At 41.3% G+C, this 18,918-nt stretch overlaps 1 protein-coding gene across 1 annotated transcript in view; it reads left to right on the forward strand.

The window, feature by feature from the left end:
* The first annotated feature begins 1,054 nt into the window (after positions 1–1,054).
* ADCY1 (adenylate cyclase 1) overlaps positions 1,055–18,918 on the forward strand; it is a 155,006-nt gene continuing 137,142 nt past the window's right edge. Inside the window, exon 1 of the mRNA XM_074145330.1 lies at positions 1,055–1,723. Coding sequence (XP_074001431.1) covers positions 1,055–1,723 — 669 coding nt within the window. The remainder of the gene's footprint in view (positions 1,724–18,918) is intronic.

An 18,918-nucleotide genomic window follows, 5' to 3' on the forward strand; every position in this document is an offset into this window, starting at 1 on the left:
GATTTTATATATTTACATATGTATGTACATTTACATGTCTTTATATATAGATTTTTGTATATTTATATATATAAATAGACGTAAAGGCGGGCGGGCAACACAAAGCTGTCAGACAGCAGCCGCAACCCGAAGGCGTGTATATCTGTGAAGCTTGAGGGCCCGGGGGGCCCGGCGGGGACGGCGCGGGCTGCCCCCCCGACCCTCCCGGGCCCGGCAGGGGACGTGTCCGGCTCCCCCCGCGGGCGACACGCAGGCGCCCCTCGCTCCCAGGCCCCGGTCTGATGCTCTCGGAGGTGGGAAAGGGATCGCCCTGCCTTTCCCTCCCTCCTGCTTTCCCTCCGGCCCCTCTGCTCCACTTTGCTTCCTCTTAGCCCAGTCCCTTGGCTGGGTTCCATTATTTTTTTCCTTTATCGTTGTTTATTGGTTTTTTTTTTCAAAATGTTGCCCGCTCCCCGGGAGCCCGTTTGCCACCCGCTCTCCGTACCTCCTGCTCCTCCAAATAGCGTTATCTGAAGGGAGACCCGCCTGTTGATTGTCCCCCACTCCCTTTCTCTCCGCTTCCACCCGCCTCCTGTCCCCTCCCTTCCCTCCGCTTGATTTCAAACCTTTGGATGGTGTTTTGGTGTCATTAGGAGATTAACATCCCTGGAGCACCAGGGGAAGAGGAGGAGGGAGAGGAGGAGGGAGAAGAGGAGGAGGAGGAGGAGGAAGAGAAGGAGGAGGAGGGGAAGGAGAAGGAGGAGGGGGAGGGTGGAGGGCAGAGAGAGAGAGCAGGCAGGAAGGTTGGAATATTAACACCAGTGAGGCTCTCCCCCCGCCGTCCCAGCCATCCTCCGCTCCTTGGTGGCAGCAGAGGGGGGCGTTTGCCGGCGCCGCGGGTTGCGGCCGGTGACTGGCGGGCTGCGCCCGGTGCCCGCGTCCGCGGAGCTGCGGCGGCTGCCGGCGGGCGTGCGGCCGCGGCTCCTGCTCGCAGCCCCACTCTCTCTCTTATGAGTGGCGAAACGGAGGAGCGGCAGCGAGGGACACCAGGAGGAGTATTTCTTCCCCGGGGTTTATGAATGGCACTGACATGGAGGAAATACCGTTTCAGAAAGTCAAGACCAAGAGGAAGAAGTGCTGCCACTGCTGCTGCTCGCCTCCGGCTGCCGCGGCGGCGGGAGCGGGAGCCGGGCTTGGGGACCCCCCTTCCTTGCTGCTGCTGGATGCCATCGCCTGCGAGGACGAGTTTGACTGCAAGGAGCTGGAGGCTCTCTTCCAGAGCTACAACCTGAAGCTGGAGCAGACGTCCACCCTCAAGGCGCTGGTCGTCCTCATTGTGCTCACCGCCAGCCTGGCCCTCGTGGAGCTGCTCTCCGGCCCCAGCCTGACCATTTCCAAAGGCTCGCACCCGGTGCACTGCATCATCTTCCTCTCCCTCTTCATCGTCACCAATGTCAAGTACCTGCAGGTCACCCAGCTGCAGCAGATCGTCAAGCTCACCCTGCTTTTCAGCTTCACCTTCTCGTTCCTCTGCTGCCCCTTCTCGCTCGGCACCTACGGCGTGGAGCCCCCCAGCGCTCCCGAGCAGGGCATGTGGCAGCTCATGCTGGTCACCTTCGTCTCCTACTCGCTGCTGCCCGTCCGGACCCTGCTGGCCATCGTCTTCGGGCTGGTGGTGTCCGTATCCCACCTCATCGTCACCGCCACCTCCGTCAGTTCCAAGCGGCAGCGGCTCTGGAGGACGGTGAGCGAGGGCCGGGCCGGGCACTGCAGCACAGCCGCGCCGTGCCTGCCCGGCAGGCGGGGAATCGCGGGGAAGCGCGGAGCGCGCCCCGAGAGCGGCGGGGGCTGCATGCCGCCCCCCGGGCTTCAGGCGGAGGATGGGGGGTGCCCGGTGCGTCCCCGGCAGACGCCTGTGCTTCAGGCGGTGTCTGTAGTTCCCGAAAGTTTGCGGGAGGCAGCGGGGACAGGGCGGCTCCTGGGTCCGCTCGGTTTTGTCTCGAAGGAAAACCGGGGGGAGCGTCGGGGAGCCAGCACTAGCGTTTCCACGCTGGGGCAGGTTCAGGGGCACCTCAGGCACAGTCAGTGCAAACCCAGAGTGTATAAATAACAGCGCTTTTCTCAGTACAAACTTGGCATAGACAATAAGCTGCGTGTGCTAACACTGCCATCGAGTTGATCCGTATCCTCGCTGTCTCGCTCAGCCGTGGAGCCTTCGTGCCCATAGCCCATCTCAGGGCGTCTCTGCAGAAACCATCTGAAATAGGTGGGACACTCAAAGGCGGGGAAACCCCCTCGCTGTTCTCGCAGCGATGGAGACATTCACCCTTCAGTTTCCCCGGGGCAGCTGCTGCCCCCCCTCCACAGACATTACCTGCTATGTAAGTGAGCTTCCTAGCGGTTCCCTTTTCCCTCTGAATTAAGTCAGCAAAACCTCCCCCTGCAGCAAGCATCTTTGCTGCTGCACTCTTCCCCCCCCTCCTCCCCCCCCACCCGAGTAGCTATTTATAGCCCTGCAGGGCTTTCTCCGGCTCCCGTGGCCTGATGGGCTGCACTGGCAGGGGGAGGAGGATAAGGAGATGCGGGAGTGGGAAACGCTGGGGCTGGGAGCCGGGGTTTGATGCTTAGGGCTCCGTTATGTGGTGCCTCTGAACCACTGGAAAAGAGAAATTGAAAAATTTTTGTGCCCTTTCTCGTATTGCATTGATTATGTCTGCCCACAGGGGGAGCACACGGATTCTGCGGTCTAGATTACTGTTAAACAACAATTTAATGCATAATTTAAGTACTTCATGCATTACTTCTGCTGAATCCTGGTATTATGCTCCATGGCTGTGTAAGGCTGTGTTGTGATGATAGGATACACACAGTTGGCATGGGCATAAACACTGCCATAAACAGAACTATACACCTTTATGCCCAGAACTGTGAATTCCTTATTCCTCCTTATGTGCTCGCACAGATGCACACACCCCAGCATGACATACATGCACATAATGGCGATACACAGGAATCATCAAAAGAGTGGCGTTACTGAAACAAACAGGATTATTCATGGCTTCATGCTGCTGAGCTGCTGGACAAAATAAATTGTATTTTTTGAAGGGGAAGAGAGAGATAAGCTGAGCTTTATGATTTACCCAGATAATCTGCTGGTCTATTTTTAAATGCGTGATTTAGAGTTTCCATGAGAAGGAAAGCTGATGAAATGCAGGAGCACTGAGAGGAGCCTTCCTTAAAAGCATCCAAAAGGATGCTAAAACCACTAGAATGTTTCTCTTTGACTAGGACTGAAGATAGTGATTTTTACTGGAGTACCAATTAGTCCTTATGAGAGTCCAGGCTATCCTGGGTGCCCTGACACAGAGGCAGATTTTCCTTGATGCCAAGTTGCAGCTCAGTGTGGCACCTGCTGTTTTAGATGAACAACATAAAGAAGCTGACAATAAAGTGTGCTCACTAAATTATCTAACCAAGGGCTTGAATGTGGAACATTTTGAAGAGAGGAAATCTGCTAATTTACTTTCTTCATACTAGTTTAACTCAGTTATTGAACAGGCGAGAAGCTGGCTTAAAAATACTTAGAAATAGTTGACTAACAGCTGGTGTAACACATGCATGTTTCTTCTTCATCACTCTCTTCCCCCCTACCAAAGTAATTTCAGTAATTTGTATGCAGTCCCCAGAGCAGTACGCTTTGCTGATAACAGGAGGCAGAAACCACCCCTGAATCAAACAAAATAGCTGATCTGTGAACTTGTGTCACACAGAAATGCACATTGGTTTGTCACATATTTGCAAGCAAAACATCTTCTGATTTGAAGCCTATCTTTGTGTATGGAAGGGACTCTTCCTTTACAGAGAAGTTGTTTTTTTCTTTTCCAAAGAACAATTCACAAAGGTTCGAAATTTAAAGCTATGTAAAAGCCGCATCATCTGAATTTTATTTCCTGGCCTGAGAGTAGCCCAGCCTTTTCTGTAAAGGCTAGAATGGATGCTGGCTTGCTGTCTGGATCTGCTTCCCAGCCCCTGGCTTTTATCATGATCATCCCAGTGGTAGTGCTTGTAGAAACAGCATGCAGCCAGCCTGCCAAGGAAACTGGACGGCTTTTTGCAGAGCTGCAATAGCATGAATGGCTATGTTCTTTCTCCCAACCCCTTGCTCCCTAGCCCCAAGCAGATGTGTGAATATAAATCTTTAAATAGAAATCTGATGTGTCCAGAAATGCAGAAGCACCTGCACCAACCACTGAGGCCAGTGTGCTGTTAAAGAAGCCTTTGATTTTTGGGTGATTCAGGCAGGGAACCAGTTTTATTTTTGTTTAGCCTGAGCTTTAATAAAGTGCAGATCTAGTAACTTCCATTGAAGTTAAACAGGCAAGTTAAGTTGTCAGCAAGACCAAGCACTCATGTTGTTTCAAGTTCAACCAATTAAAAAAAGTCATAGTCAAAGTCAAAAAAGGCATAGCCAAGTTAAGGAGGTTGTTCTGAATTGGGCTTTTGGATGCATGTCTCTATTCCATGCTATCTGAGGAATCATCATATACAGATGATGATGTATATGATCACTACTCAGTGACTTCAGTAGTGCTGAATCAGACCCTGAGTGGGTCCCATGGCGTGCTTAAAATTTGCATTCATATAAATGTACAAACAATTCAGCATATTAAAATCAATGGATCAGCTCATTATGGGAGAAGTTTGTTATGAGGTCTACACAGTAAACCACATTTCATTTGCAAGTGGTAGTTTTCTAACAGCACGGTGTTATCTGTGTGTGGTCTACGGAGATCACAGGCTTATTTCTTCTAGCTCTCTTTGGCATTAGATGTCATGTCATGTCACGTCATAGTTGAGACAGAGGTACGTGTAAAAGCAAGAGGAGAGGGGGAACACAAGTGCAGGGAGGCAAAGAGAGCCTCTTGAGCTTCATCTTTCTACTCAGTATCTGATTTTTCATCAAATGAAACATTCCAATCTGCTAATCTGTCCTGCGCATTTCTTAAGAGAAATGTAGTCATAGATTATATATATATATTAAAATAAGTGGAATATTAAAAATATGCAAAGTACTTGCGGACAACCTTGAGCCATTTGGAATAAGTTCATGGCAAAAGTCATGTTGACTTCACAGCTGGTTTTGCATGTCTTACTAGACACTGTGATAGGGATGTAAATAGTGTAGATAGTCAATAGTATATTGGTCACGTTAGTTGGACTCTCACTTCCTTTAGAGCCATGTAAGAAAATGCTCATGCCACATAATGTGACAAGGTATACACAGGTGGCTGAACCTACAAATGACGTTTTAACAGCCTGGACTCTAGTCTTTTTATTATTATTCCCCTTCCCCCCCCTATAGCTTCCAGATATACATTAGGTGCTTCAGAGCACTTACAGAAATATAGAACCCTGCTCCAAAGAGCTTAGTCTCATTTCTCTTGTGATGCAGTGAGTGGGTGTTAGAGACATTAAGGCCAGATGGGGTGAGAAAGGCAAAGGCTGCTCACAGAAATTACTCGGTGGCATGTGCACAGTTCCATGACTTACTGTTAAATAACTTTTTTTGTCCCTCTAAATATTTTTGTCCACTTATTTGTTTTTTTTTTTTAAAATGTGTGCTTATTTCCAGAGAATTCAAACGCAAATCATGCACCAACGAAGTGCCTTCACACATCACAGAAATCTTTGTGAAAGAGCAAATGTTTTGTGAAAACCAAAGTTCCAACATTAGTAACAGAGCAGAAGAAAGAAAGGTGCTATTGTAAATTAGTGAAAAAAAATATTTTTTTTTCAGTAGTGTGGTGAAATAAATGTTGTAGTATTTTTTTGGCTGTATTTAAAACTGGTTTTGTGCATGTATTTATTTATTTGTATGATTAGCACTTTTATTGATTCAGCAAGTGTCAAAATTGTAGTGGGGAATGGGTAAACTATGAAAAAGTATAACATGGACAAACTGGTAACAGTTATTTAAAATTATTTATTTAATGATTACAATTTTATTTTATCTCTTCACAGGTTAGTGTGATAGTAGTCTGGAATATTACAAGGAATTATCATTATAGTGCTAACATTAATCTTATTTCTGCTAGTGTTTAAAATGTAATTAATGAACACATCACTGACAGAACTGTTAATCTCCACCCCTTTGTCTCTCACACAGCTCTGGCAGCCTAATAAAAAGGGGTTGCAAATCAAAGACAGCTCAGCTCCATTGTCATTATTATTCAGTGCAAAGCTCAAGTTTTCTCCTTCATGCATATGAAGTACTGCTGAGGGACTGTACTAATTCATTCTCTGTGGTGCTTTTCAAATATTAGTATCAGGAATATCTCTAGTATTGCAAGCACATCTATGCACTAATAATCTGTTTGAATTCACTGCTTTCCTCTTTTTCCAAAGACTGAGTCCACTGTTCTTAGAGATTGTCAATACCTGTGTGTAAGTCTTAACTTTAGTTTGACATTTACTCCATATTAAAAGATTGGTAAGATTTTATTTTTTCCCCCAGCTAAAGTGGGATTTTAATCTTCATTTGTGGCATGGGGATTCACGGATACTGGCCACACTCCTTTAACCTAGAGGTTGAAGTATAGGATTTTCTATGGATTGTAGAGCTCAGTGTCTTTTTCCATATAGAGATTGATATGCTCTTGGCTTCCTGAGTCTGCAAACTGCTGGCACTGCTACTTTTAATGGGTTTCCAAACAATAACAGCATACTGATGTTTATGCATGCTTGAGAAACAAGAAGCTTTTGGGAAACTGGGAAATCATACAGACTTGGAGAAATAATAAATAACAAATAATTTATCTGATAAGTTTAGTTGTTTTTCTCCCTAACAGCCTAGTGAGAATGCATCTTCCCTCCAATGAATGTCACCATATTCACAAATTTATAAGAATTTGGGTTTTTTGGTAGCAGTTCTTTGCAGTGATTTGTCCTTTGCAATCAGTTTGCAATGGTATGGTACCTGTGGCTCATGTATTAATGTTCATATTGCAATAACACCACGGGTTAACACATCCAACTCTGACAATTCCGTGATTCCGTGAAAGTCCAAGGAGGTCAAAAAAAGTGTAGCCTGAGAAAATAAGCTTTTAGTCCAGAGCAAGTCTGATATGCCTTGCAGAGTTCTTGCAAAATTGGAACAAAGCTTATGGCTTTCTATATAGCATTGGCAATACAGTAATAGCATTGGCAATACAGTATTACAGGGCTACATGGTTGCAGTCCTTGTTAATATATATTGGTGGTTTAGACTATCTCCATGTGTCTTATTATTGCTTTTGCTTTAATGCTAACGAAGTGGGCCAAATGGTGGCTTCATTTCAAAATCGCAAAATTTTATTGTCTAGACCCTGGTTAGTAGCAACCAACTAGCAGCTAACTAACATTAGCAGTTGTAATGTTAGCAATTAGGGACTGTGTTTAATTTACATACTTACTGTGTGAAAAAGCAGGTTTTGTATGTGTTTGTGCAGCTCTGAGTTTAGGGGCTCCCAATTTGTGTTTAAAGATCTTTGAGGCTTCTATGAGATGAATTATTGAGGGTTTTTATTCCTTCCTTCCTTCCTTCCTTCCTTCCTTCCTTCCTTCCTTCCTTCCTTCCTTCCTTCCTTCCTTCCTTCCTTCCTTCCTTCCTTCCTTCCTTCCTTCCTTCCTTCCTCCCTCCCTCCCTCCCTCCCTTCCTCCCTCCCTTCCTCCCTTCCTTCCTTCTTCCCTTCCTCCTTCCCTCCCTCCCTCCCTTCCTCCCTTCCTCCCTTCCTTCCTCCCTTCCTCCCTTCCTTTCCTTTCTGAACATGTGATTTTGGATATATTCAGTGCTAAACTCATATGAGAAAATTTTGAGAATAGGGAATAGTTGTCCCTGGTGTGATCTGCTATTTCTTCTTCTGGATTCAAATTATACATTGATTTTTCCCATTTTTGGTGGTTTTTTTTTTTAACCTTGTTATTCTTATAGTGCATGGCGTGCTACACAGAACCAGTGTAATATAACATCTAGCTAGTGCAGGTTTCAGTTTCATCTACTTTAAACACAGCCCTGAATGTCTGCATGTCTATATAAGATGTCCTTACTAAATAGAGCAGAAGTTTTCTTTCTAGCTTTTTCTCATTCTGACACCTTAGATGCATTGCATTCTTACATGCTGAATTCTGCTGTTGCCATTTCAGAAAACATCAGCTAGCGTAAAAAAATGTTTTCTGTCTCTCATGGTTAGTTATTGTCTTATACTTTCTGAGATTCAAAAGCCCATATACTCCTGTCTTCCCTACAGGATAAAGTAGTACAAAACATAATTAAATGTGGATGGCACATATGGAAAGAGGGAGATGAGCCAGAACAACACTCTTCCTTGTTGCTTGTGAGCTCTTGGTTGTGCCAATATGGAATAATTGTTAGAAAATCTTTTATGAGTGTGGCAAAGGGATGGCATGGTTTCATGCAGGTTTCATGTTCTGATTAATTCATAATATGTTCTAAGAAGATTTCATCTCAGACTTAAAATGTTCATGGTTTACAACTCTTGAACATTACTGACAGGAAGAAGTCAGGCAGTATTAACTCCTGCAAGACCCTTGCTGTTGGGAAGGGGAGGAAATAGTGCAAGTGAAAGAGGTTGGTTCAAGCTTTGGGGCTGAGCCCTGTCTTTGGCTTGCTATGATGGATGGGTCTGAGAGACCATCAAAGAGTATAATGTAACCCATATGTTTTGTTAAAAAATTTCTGAAGCATTCCTTTCTTACTTTCTTTCTGTGGGAAACTTTTCATGGAAGAAATAGTCTTTGCTTCAAATTTTTAAGATATGTACCTGGAGGAATTTTAGTAAACAACATAGTTACTAGTCTGTCCACCTGTTTGTTCTGTATTTGGCATAACCAAAGACAATAGCATTACCTTTCAGTTACTTGAGTGTAATCTGGGCAAAGCACTGCCCTTCAGTGGATGTTAAAATAATATGAGTTTTAATTCACATAAACGTATAATGCATATAATACAGGAATATTTGTTCTGCATGAACTTTCCACATGATCTGATTCCTGAAGAAATAAATTCACCAAGCACATTATATGTACAGAAAGGCTGTTTTCTCCAGCAGGATTTGAAATAGTGAAAAATCCCAGAAATGTGGATCTAGTGTTGCTCTAAGGCAGGCGATAGTGTGACAAATCTGTAAGAAATATAGTTATTTCTTTATTTGTGGTTCAAGAATAACAGAAGTCCTTTGTCATCCAGAGATACATGTTGCAAGAAATCATCTAAGTGTGGCTAATATGAAAAATGTTACAGAACAATATTCCAGTATAACACCACCTTTCAGACATTTGTTCTGGAGTGAGGTGTTCGTTATTGGATTCAGTAACAAGTGGTTGTGCATCTTCCTACACAACTTTATAGAAGTAAACATAATTAACTATTCTTTACAGTGGTTATCACATAAAATTAAGGGGTGCTTATAGGCAACCCAACATGTTTTCTTTTTGTATTGGTTGCTCATTCATATGCTACAATAGCAGAGAAATATTTTTCGATTTCCGTAAATCTGCTTATGATTTCTCTCTTAGAAGATGAAAGTAATTATTCACCCCCACAAAATTAGGAAATGAAATAACACTAATAAACACGATTGTAAAAGAGATGTGCATAAAATAGATCAGCCTGAAAAAGAATATTGTGCTTGAGCAGAACTTGTGAAATTCGTTCATATAAAGTTGAGAATAGGCCTATGCCTTCTGAGTAAAGAATATCTTTTTTTCTGTACAGAGTTTGAATTAATCTGTATATAATACAATGTGGCAAAATGAAGCTTTGAGGTAAATTGATCAGTGTTCATCCAAAGGTGAAGGATATAGGCCTGAGCTTCATTTCACTTTTAAACACAAAAAACCACCTCGGCTTTGGGAAGATTTATGTGATGTGCCAAAAATTCTTCTTGCCTGTAATAATTTCATTCCAGAATGATTTAACCAAGAGGGCACACCATTAATGTGAACTATGTAGGAAGTCAAGATCTCTTTGTTTACCTTATGGCACGACAGTAGTAATGGCAGTGGAAAGGGACCTCTCCTTATGGGCAAAAAGGCCTGTGAGAGAGAAGATATATCAGGATCAAATTCCCACTGTTTCAGGTTGTCTCTGGAGACTGCTCTGCAGGCTCCTGCTCGCTGCTGTCGTGGATGTCAAAGATTTGGATGCTATTCCTCACCTGGGTGTATGGGTCACAGAGTTTAGGTGCTACGCTCTGGAAATTGAGGATGACCTCTCACGCATGTCCGGGATGATTCCTGGTACTGAACTGTGCAACCGTTGTGCTGATATCTCCGCTGATCCATGCTAGTTTAATGCAAATCAAGTGTAGCAGGACTGTGGGAATTGAAGAAACCTAGTTTTTAAGTCCATGGTTGGATTAGCTATGATGAGTGCTCTATCCATCATTCATCTGTGCTTTCAAATATAAGGAATAATGATGCTTTCCAAAACAGAGAAACAAACTGATCGCTATCTCCCTGTTCACAATGTGAGTTTCTTCCCACCCTCAGTTAAGTAAAGGGCAGTGGTGAATGATAGCTGCTCGAGTTCCCCCAGATGGAAAGTTTACATTAGCTTAATTGGCCTTCTTCATGCAACTCACTCTCTATTTTAGGCAGCAGTAGATTGAGGAGATTGCAGCCAAGTTAATTTGCCTCGCCTGTTAGTCAAAGTAAACTACTTTATCAATAGTCCATTTCTTCTTGCTTACACTATTAAGATTAGTGTGATTTTTTTTTCTTTGAAAAGACCACAGCCTGAAGAGAGGATTCCTGTTCTAAACTGCATTTAACAATATCGACTAAGATTAACACAATGGCTGAAAAAATGCTTATAAATATCAAAACGGCGGGTGTCAAGAGGATGAGGTCAGGCTTTTCTCATTTTTCCTGATGACAGGACAAGGGACAATGGACACAAACTGGAACACAGGAAGTTCCATCTCAACATGAGGAGGAACTTCTTTACTTTGAGGGTGAGAGAGCCCTGGAACAGGCTGCCCAGAGAGGTGGTGGAGTCCCCTTCTCTGGAGATATTCAAAACCCACCTGGTTGTGTTCCTGTCCAGCCTGCTCTAGGTGAATGTGCTTTGGCAGGGGGGTTGGACTAGATGATCTCTGAAGGTCCCTGCCAACCCCTACCATTCTGTGATTCTGTGAAACAGCTTTTGTAGGAGGGTAATATGCTTTTTTGAGAGCAATACTCTTCTTATAACAGCTTCTGGAATATCCTTCACTGAAAAGGATGATGGTGTTTAAGAAGAGAGAGCGAGCTTCATTTGCTAGACTGCTAATTAGTTCCATTGCTATTGCTAAATTCGAAATCTAGAAGAGGGTGATTGATAAAATGGTTTGGCATGGCTTTTTAATCTCAACAGCTTTATTTCTAAGCTTTATTTGATGTCTGACAGAAATATTAAGGGAATTGTGAATATCCTGAATATCTGCTCACTACTTAGGGCAAATATTATGTGTAGTTAATATTTGGTAGGGCAATATTTGGTGGGCAATATATAGGCTAAGCTATAGGATTTTCTTAGCTTGTCTATGGGCAGGGGATATGAAAAATTGCACCTTTCTTACTCTTGGGTCTTAGGAGAATATGGTGAAAAATTTTACGGTTGGTATTTTACAGTTAGGGTGAACAGAAGTACTGAAATTGGGGCACAAAAAGCGATGAATTATTCTCTAACCTTAACATGTTTTTGTAGCCTTACTAGTTTATCATCAGAGGACCTAATAATTAAAAAAAAAATGTTTTGCTTGCCTGCTTTTTTTCTTTTTCTGCTGCTGCTTTTGTGGAATCAGTGCATCAGTTTTTTGCTGACCACTGCAGTTCTTGGTGCAGTGACCTCTATTGAACTTCCCCCAAAAGAGAGCATCAACCAGATACAAAAGAGGGAACATTCTCCTGGAGTGGGGATGACTACAGAAAGGAAGTTGATCTTTTCTAGTTTCCCTAAGGGTGCAAAACACTGAGTCCCAGGCCTTCATCTGTCTTGTCAGTTAGTGAGTCTACAGTCATGAACCTTTGTCCCAAATCTCAATGGTATCATTAGCAAAAGCCCCATTTCTCCAGAATGATCATATACTGAAGAACTGAGCTTGGCTACTGATTATAATGATTTTTCCTTCTGTTGGGCAAAAGATATAATACCTAAACTAGCGAGGAATTTTATTTCTTACAAAATGTCTTACATGCCCCCGAAGTTGTCTTTTGAAGTTTACTTATAGTTGCTGGTCCTCTGTAAAGGTAAGAATTTGACACATATATAATACATTGTCTAACATTGTCAAAGAAATTCTCTTTACAGGGAGATATCAGGTGCTATCTTGGCTTCTTTTCCCTTGTGTATGATAGCTGCTGCCATTCCATTAAAAAAAAAAAAAAGAGAGAGACAAGACTGAAAAAAAGAAAAATCAGACTTACAACAGCTTTTTACAAGACAGTTGAAAACCTTTTTCTGAAGTTGTAATTTAAAAAAAAAGTAATCCTAAAGCTCATATATAATGCACTGCTGAGTTACAGTAACCTTACTATGCACAGTTCTAAATGTAGATGGTTTTATTCAATTGCACAAACCTTGGAAAAGAAATATATATATATAATTTCCTTATTGCAGCTAAGGGATTCAAGAGTGGAGCTGTATGAGGGAAAAATCTTTTCTTCTTTAGAGTCAGAGTTCAAATTTAGGTTGCCAAAGTTCAAGTTTCTTTACTGTCTAAAGATTTTTTGATGATCTATGAAAATGTGTGAGAAAGACTGCTGCCAATAGTCCAATTTCTGAGATGCAAAAGTGGATTTTTTACTTAGCATCGCTGTTGGTAATTCAGTAAGCCCAGCAAACTTAAAGTTTTTTTCTTAGTCTGTAGACAAGCATGAGTGTTGTTTTGCTAAGACTGCTTATGAGGTAATATATATGTCTTACATGGAATTGTAATGAAAGTTCACAGGGCCTCTGCATTGATGGTATTCATATGTATAACAACAGAATGTGAGGCAAACATCCTTCCAGGGTATTACAGAGTCTGCTGCTGTGTTTGACTTTTAACATGTTATGTAAATATCATGATTCTTATGGTGGTAAACATCACATTGACCCTAAATCAGTCCCAAGGGAGAACTGAGGGCTTTGACTTGTCTGCAAGTGTCAGCGGTGCAACATGTAAGTATAGGTGTGGGTTTTTTCCTTTAAGGAACCCTTAAGTCATCTGGAAACTCATGGGTACAGTAGTTCAAAAGCTGACACACAGCAGGCTGTCCTGGAGTAGCTGAAGAAGGAAAAACCATTAGGGGTCAGGTTACTTATCCTCAGGAGAAATATTTCTCTCTCTAACATCTGGAAATCAGTTGTTTTCAGAGTTGATTACCTCCTTTTGAAAAGCTTCTTGGGATCAGCATACATAATACAATGTCACCATATACCTAGATGTAAAATAATCAACAACTGTAGATGCTGATTGGTATTATCAGTCTGTAGACTGAGAAGTTTATGGGTTAAGTTCTTTTGGGGAGTTTCATGTGACAAAGGAGTACCATAGGAAAAATAGGATCTAGTTAGCCCAGTAGGTACAATGCTTCGTGTCTTATACCTCTCCCAGCCTCTCTTCAGGCGTTAATTTCTAGGCCAGCACATGATTCCCTGAGTGTTGGGAAGACTCGAGGAAGGTTTTTTTCAAGACAAAATTACTGAGATGTAAACAGATACTAGACTTTCTTTTCACAATTAATAAACACCAGAGGCTTGGTTCCACCTTCCATTTTATGGATTAATTTAGTCCTTATTAAACTCATGGACACAGAAGACTGTCAGTGTTAGTCAAACATCATGTCAAAGACAAGAAGCTCTGAAGCACACTGTTCCAGCATGGGGTGCTCCATGTACAAACCCTAACTCACGTTTGTGCCAGCTATATGATGTGTGCAAACAGAACAGTAACTCCAGCTAATACATTTTATCCTCTGACTCAATCAAACTAGAACACAAGTCTTTGTATTCAGAAGAGGAGAGCCTTGGTGAGACACCTTGGTGCACTATGTTCTGGTGCATTCACTTTCTGCGCTGTGGAGTCACTCCTTCCATGCCAGTTCCGTTGTGCCTGTGCCGTTGCTATGGGTGGGTAACACTCCCTACTGTCTCACCTGATGCATGCTTTTGGGAATCTGTCAGTCAAGCTTAGTCACATGAGCTTATAAATTCTGTCACTCAGCCAGGTTCATTTTGGTAATACAGCCTGCTCAGCTGTAATCTCATCTCTGTGTGGATCTTAAAGAGGCATAAAAGGGCTAACACACAGGTCACATAACAGGAGAGGTAACAAAGCCTGGGGATAATTGGTGATATCATCACATCTGCTGTTTATGTCCTGAATAATAAACTTTGAAACCATCAGCAGGTGTGGTGACGTGTGATGCTCAAGTAATGTCCTCTGAACAGAAATCAGAAGTCTCTAATGTTGAAAGCCAGTGCTCAGACTTTGTTCGGACTCCAGGAACATCAGATATCCAGAGTCTAGTAGATGAGTGATTACGGTTACACAAATAATGAAAAGGCCAGCATTTCTTTCTGTGTTTCCTAAGGCAGCTACTAATGGCTTAGTTTTACTCTCAGGCCATATTTTAAGTCACTGTTATCACTGAAAGAAGTAGTCCTGTGGATGTGATACTGCATTTCACCTATTTTTATGACCCAAACACAGGTGAAGCTCTGCACTGAATGGATCAGGGAGTCAATGCAGGTTAGAACGACCCTGGATGGATGAGTTCGCAAGTCCTGTTCACACCTGCATAGGCTTCTGTGCTGGCATGAAAACGCTGGAAATAGGAATGAGCAACCAGTGTAAAAAAGAGGGCAGAAATGATTTTTTTTTACTGTCCTGTCGGTTCACATCCTCCTGTTGTAATAGCAGCCACGTTGTCTTCATTGCTACGTGAACTTCACTGGGAATAGCATCTAATGCCATCATGACGTCTTTTGCAAATGCAGCCTTACTTTTTACTTTATAGCTAAGTATATGCCCATTACTTTAGATACAGATGTTTGAAAAATAGGTAAATCAGGTGATATAACTAAAGGTTTAGTTGATTTAGTATAGCCTTTAAAACAGTGTTTTTCATTGAAGGATCCTGGAAGAGCTTTCAGCACATGTGCCAAACCTTTATTTATAAGCAAAACCTATATTTATAAGCAATTTGTAAACATATATTACTGTTCAGGACTAGCAATCATATTTTCTTATATTTCAAAAACCCTTTAAAAGTAATTCAAAGATCCCCACTTCAGCCATTTATATAGAAGGACTAGTTAGTTAAATGGTGCCAAAAGAGGGAAGTGACTTTTAAAAATGGCTAGAAGCAAGTACAATTTGTTTAAAGATTTTGAATTCCTACAAGGTGCCATTTTAGGCATCTTTAAATGCCCCAAAATGTTAAAAATTTCCTCAAGGTCCATGAAGAAGGTTTATATTTATAACTAATATGGTGGATTCAATGAGTGAATCAGGGAACAGGTAGTGATGTGTCTGGTGCCAAGTATAGAAGATACTATATGGGATTTTGATATGGGAAATCAATGGGCTTTGCATGTTAGCATGAAAATGTTATGTGAACATGGAATTTCTTTCAGAATGGACAGAAACTATCTTTTCTGCATACAAAATAGGGTTTCTATCTTTTACTATTACTTTGGCTATATTTGGTTCTGAATACCTGAGTTACAAAGCAGGTACTTAAAAACCACCTTAATTTTGATAGCAAAGATGATACCCTGTAATAATCTGTGCTTTTCAGCAATGCTGCATCCAGTCACAGTCAAGAGCAGGAGGAGATTCACAATATATTTAAATTTATCTTGCAGTGTCTTTCAGGAAGAGGCTTTGCATAGTGCAGTTGCATGCATTCAAATAAAGATGTCTTGAAGCAAATTCATGGAAAACACAAAAGCACTTGCTGAAAATTAATGATGCAATGCTCTAACATCCTGAAACCAGTCTCACTTCGCAGTAGTGTCTCAGGGAAGCACTGCTTGCTTAAGATGCTTCTTTTTCAATTACTGTTTTCTCATTGCATGAAGACACAGTAATACAAAGCAAATAAGGGATTGCTCACAAAACTTACATATCAAATTCTAGGCTGAAATTCAGCTTGTCTTATTATTTACCATTGATGTTATGGTAATGCCTACAGGTGTCAATGTTGATTAGCTTCTCAACTCACTGCTTGCTGTACAAGTGCACAAATAACAGGCAATCCATTGTCCTCTGCTAGACATGGCAAAGAACAGAAAAAAGACTAGAGATGGAGAAGCAAGATGATTTTCCAAAACTCAGAGGTCAGTCAGAATAGATTGTGAGTCTCATGACTCCAGCTGCATTTGTCTCGGACAAGAATTTCATGAAGAAGACTTCATCTTAAGCATCTTAAAGCTCCAAGGAATAGTTTAAAATATTTCCTTTTACTCTGAGCTAAGCCATACTGTCACGTTTTCTTCTTTTCAGTTACTTTGAGATGAACCTTTTCCTTTGGTCTGCATAACTTGAGGCTGGATGTTCATAAAAGAGTGAGGAGTTTCATGTTACAGTTAAATGGACCCTCAATAACTTTGTTATTAACTACATAAGATACAGATGAAAGGTTGATTTTGTTGACCCAAAGCAATGATGTGAATATACACAACCAAGAATAGCTACCTATCTATACGTTTTCCAATAATAGTTGGAATTCTTTCACTTTGCTTTTTCTCTCTTGAGCAAAGTGAAAATACAAATATGTTTCTGAATATTTTCCCACCACATTTTAGAAGAAACTAGACATAATTTGTACATTTTAATGGCTATTCATTATTATTCTGTATTCCAGATATAATGTTGAGATGAAGATGAATGGAGTTATGCCAGAGCATATTGCATGTTAATTCTGATAATGGTAAGAAACTAAATCTAAGCAATGTGAAATCCGAAAAACAAACATGGTTCTTAAATGCTGCTTTCTATAAAGATTATTTTATGTTTGGCATTTCTAAAGAAATATTAACAGACTTTTTGGAGGTAGTACACTGGTTTACCTGCAGAGAATTTTGGCTTCTTTTTGCTCCACAACATGAAAGAGATCTATGTGTACCTGGCCGGGTTGAGAGAAAACTTGAGGGAGTCAGTGGTTAGTCAAACAAAAAAGAAGAGGGAATGTGTCCTGTAACCCATTGCTAACTGATGATAATTGCCAGGAGCAGCTTCACAAGTATTGTGAGTTAGAAAAATCTTGCCACGCACATTATGGACTTTTACCTGTTGCTGTATGTTTGACAGCGCATGGTTGAAGCATACTTTAGCAGAACAAATCAAACAGATCAAAGAATAGACAAAAATAGGATGAGAAATATAAGTGGCTTTGTTTTATAAAATACTGTGAAAAATTGCCATTTCCCTCCTCTTGTCTGCTTTCATTTTTGAAGCTTTCACTGTGCTCAGTTTTTGCTATTTGAATCTGACACTTGAATACTGCAAATGCTAGTCTAAAGTATACAATCACCTACACAAAGATAGAGCAGATCTATTCTGAAAGTTATTGAAAGAAGTATCCTGCCTGTTTTCTATTTTTTCTGTTTCCTCATTCAGTTTTTCCCCCCCAAAGGAAATGAGTCAGAGAACTCTTAATTTCTCATTCTGTCTGTCTCTTTTCCTCGTTAGTGTTCTTACACAGACCTCTCAAATATATTTCCCTCAAGTCATCTCTAAGCATCTCTATGACTAGGGGAAGGTCTCTTTTTTTTTTTTTTATATCTTTTCTGAATTTTTTTATTATACAGGCCATAAATACAATATTCTGCATCTTTCCCTCAACTCCTGCTTGTTGAAGACCCTCAAAAGAGGAATTAATCTTGTTGCAGCTTCCATTCCTTACACTTTTCAAGAGTAGAAACTGATGCAGAAATGGGAAAAATCGAAGGATATCTCTTTGACTATTCTGCTTCATCCTAGAATAAGCAATTCCGCAAGTGACTTCAGTGGTGGATGAGCTTGAGTATGAGCATCAAGACACCTCTGTAGACTACTTTTTGGTATCTAAGTTCATAAAATAGTAAGAAGTGTATTTACTCTTTCTGCACGCTGTTTTGTACAACTTAAATTTGTGAACCTCTGATAATAGCTGAAGGGTTGGTCTCTTTCCAGAGTTCTTGGAAAAAATAAAGCTCTCCTGTTCCTAAAATTTAGAGCATGTTGTCATTTAAGTATTTGAACTAAACTCAGGTTTTCCTGCCTGCTTAATTTTAGCTTTCTGCATTTTACATTTTTTCCAAGGAGATCTCCTTTACTCTATGATTACAGAGTAGGTCCTAGTCTGATGGAGGTTTCCGGATGGTCAGGGTCATTACTGAACAGCGATAAAGCAGAAGATGCTGACAGTACTTAAACTGTTGGTGTTCCTTTTATTTTTTTTTTTGCCTTCTATTTGGTTAGAAGTTCCCTCTGTAACTCTGACCAGCAAGTGTAACATCCTAAGTGTGTTGCTCTTGACTTCCCGTAAACACATCACACAAGCACAACTTCATGGTTTTTTTTGGTTTGGTTCTTGAAAGGTCATTTATCATCAGCCAGGGGAAAAAAAATAAAAAAAAATACACCACTCAACCTTCTTAGGGTGAATATTGCTTTTTTTGTGAATAAATACTCACTGACACTTCTCATCTTCTGAAGCTTTGATGCAAATGTTAAAAGCCTCTGGGACAATATAAATTGTGGCCCTTTACGAATATAGTTTCCATGGCAACTAAAGGGCCTGCTGTTTCATAAACACAGTGCTCTCAAACAGAAGCATTTGTCTGTCTGCTGGAAGATTACTTCACCTTTAAAATCCTATCCCCCCCTCAGTGTATAAGTACCTCTATCGTCCTCATTCAGGTCTGGG

This window comes from Numenius arquata, chromosome 3 (assembly GCF_964106895.1).
Source record: "Numenius arquata chromosome 3, bNumArq3.hap1.1, whole genome shotgun sequence".
Taxonomy (NCBI): domain Eukaryota; kingdom Metazoa; phylum Chordata; class Aves; order Charadriiformes; family Scolopacidae; genus Numenius; species Numenius arquata.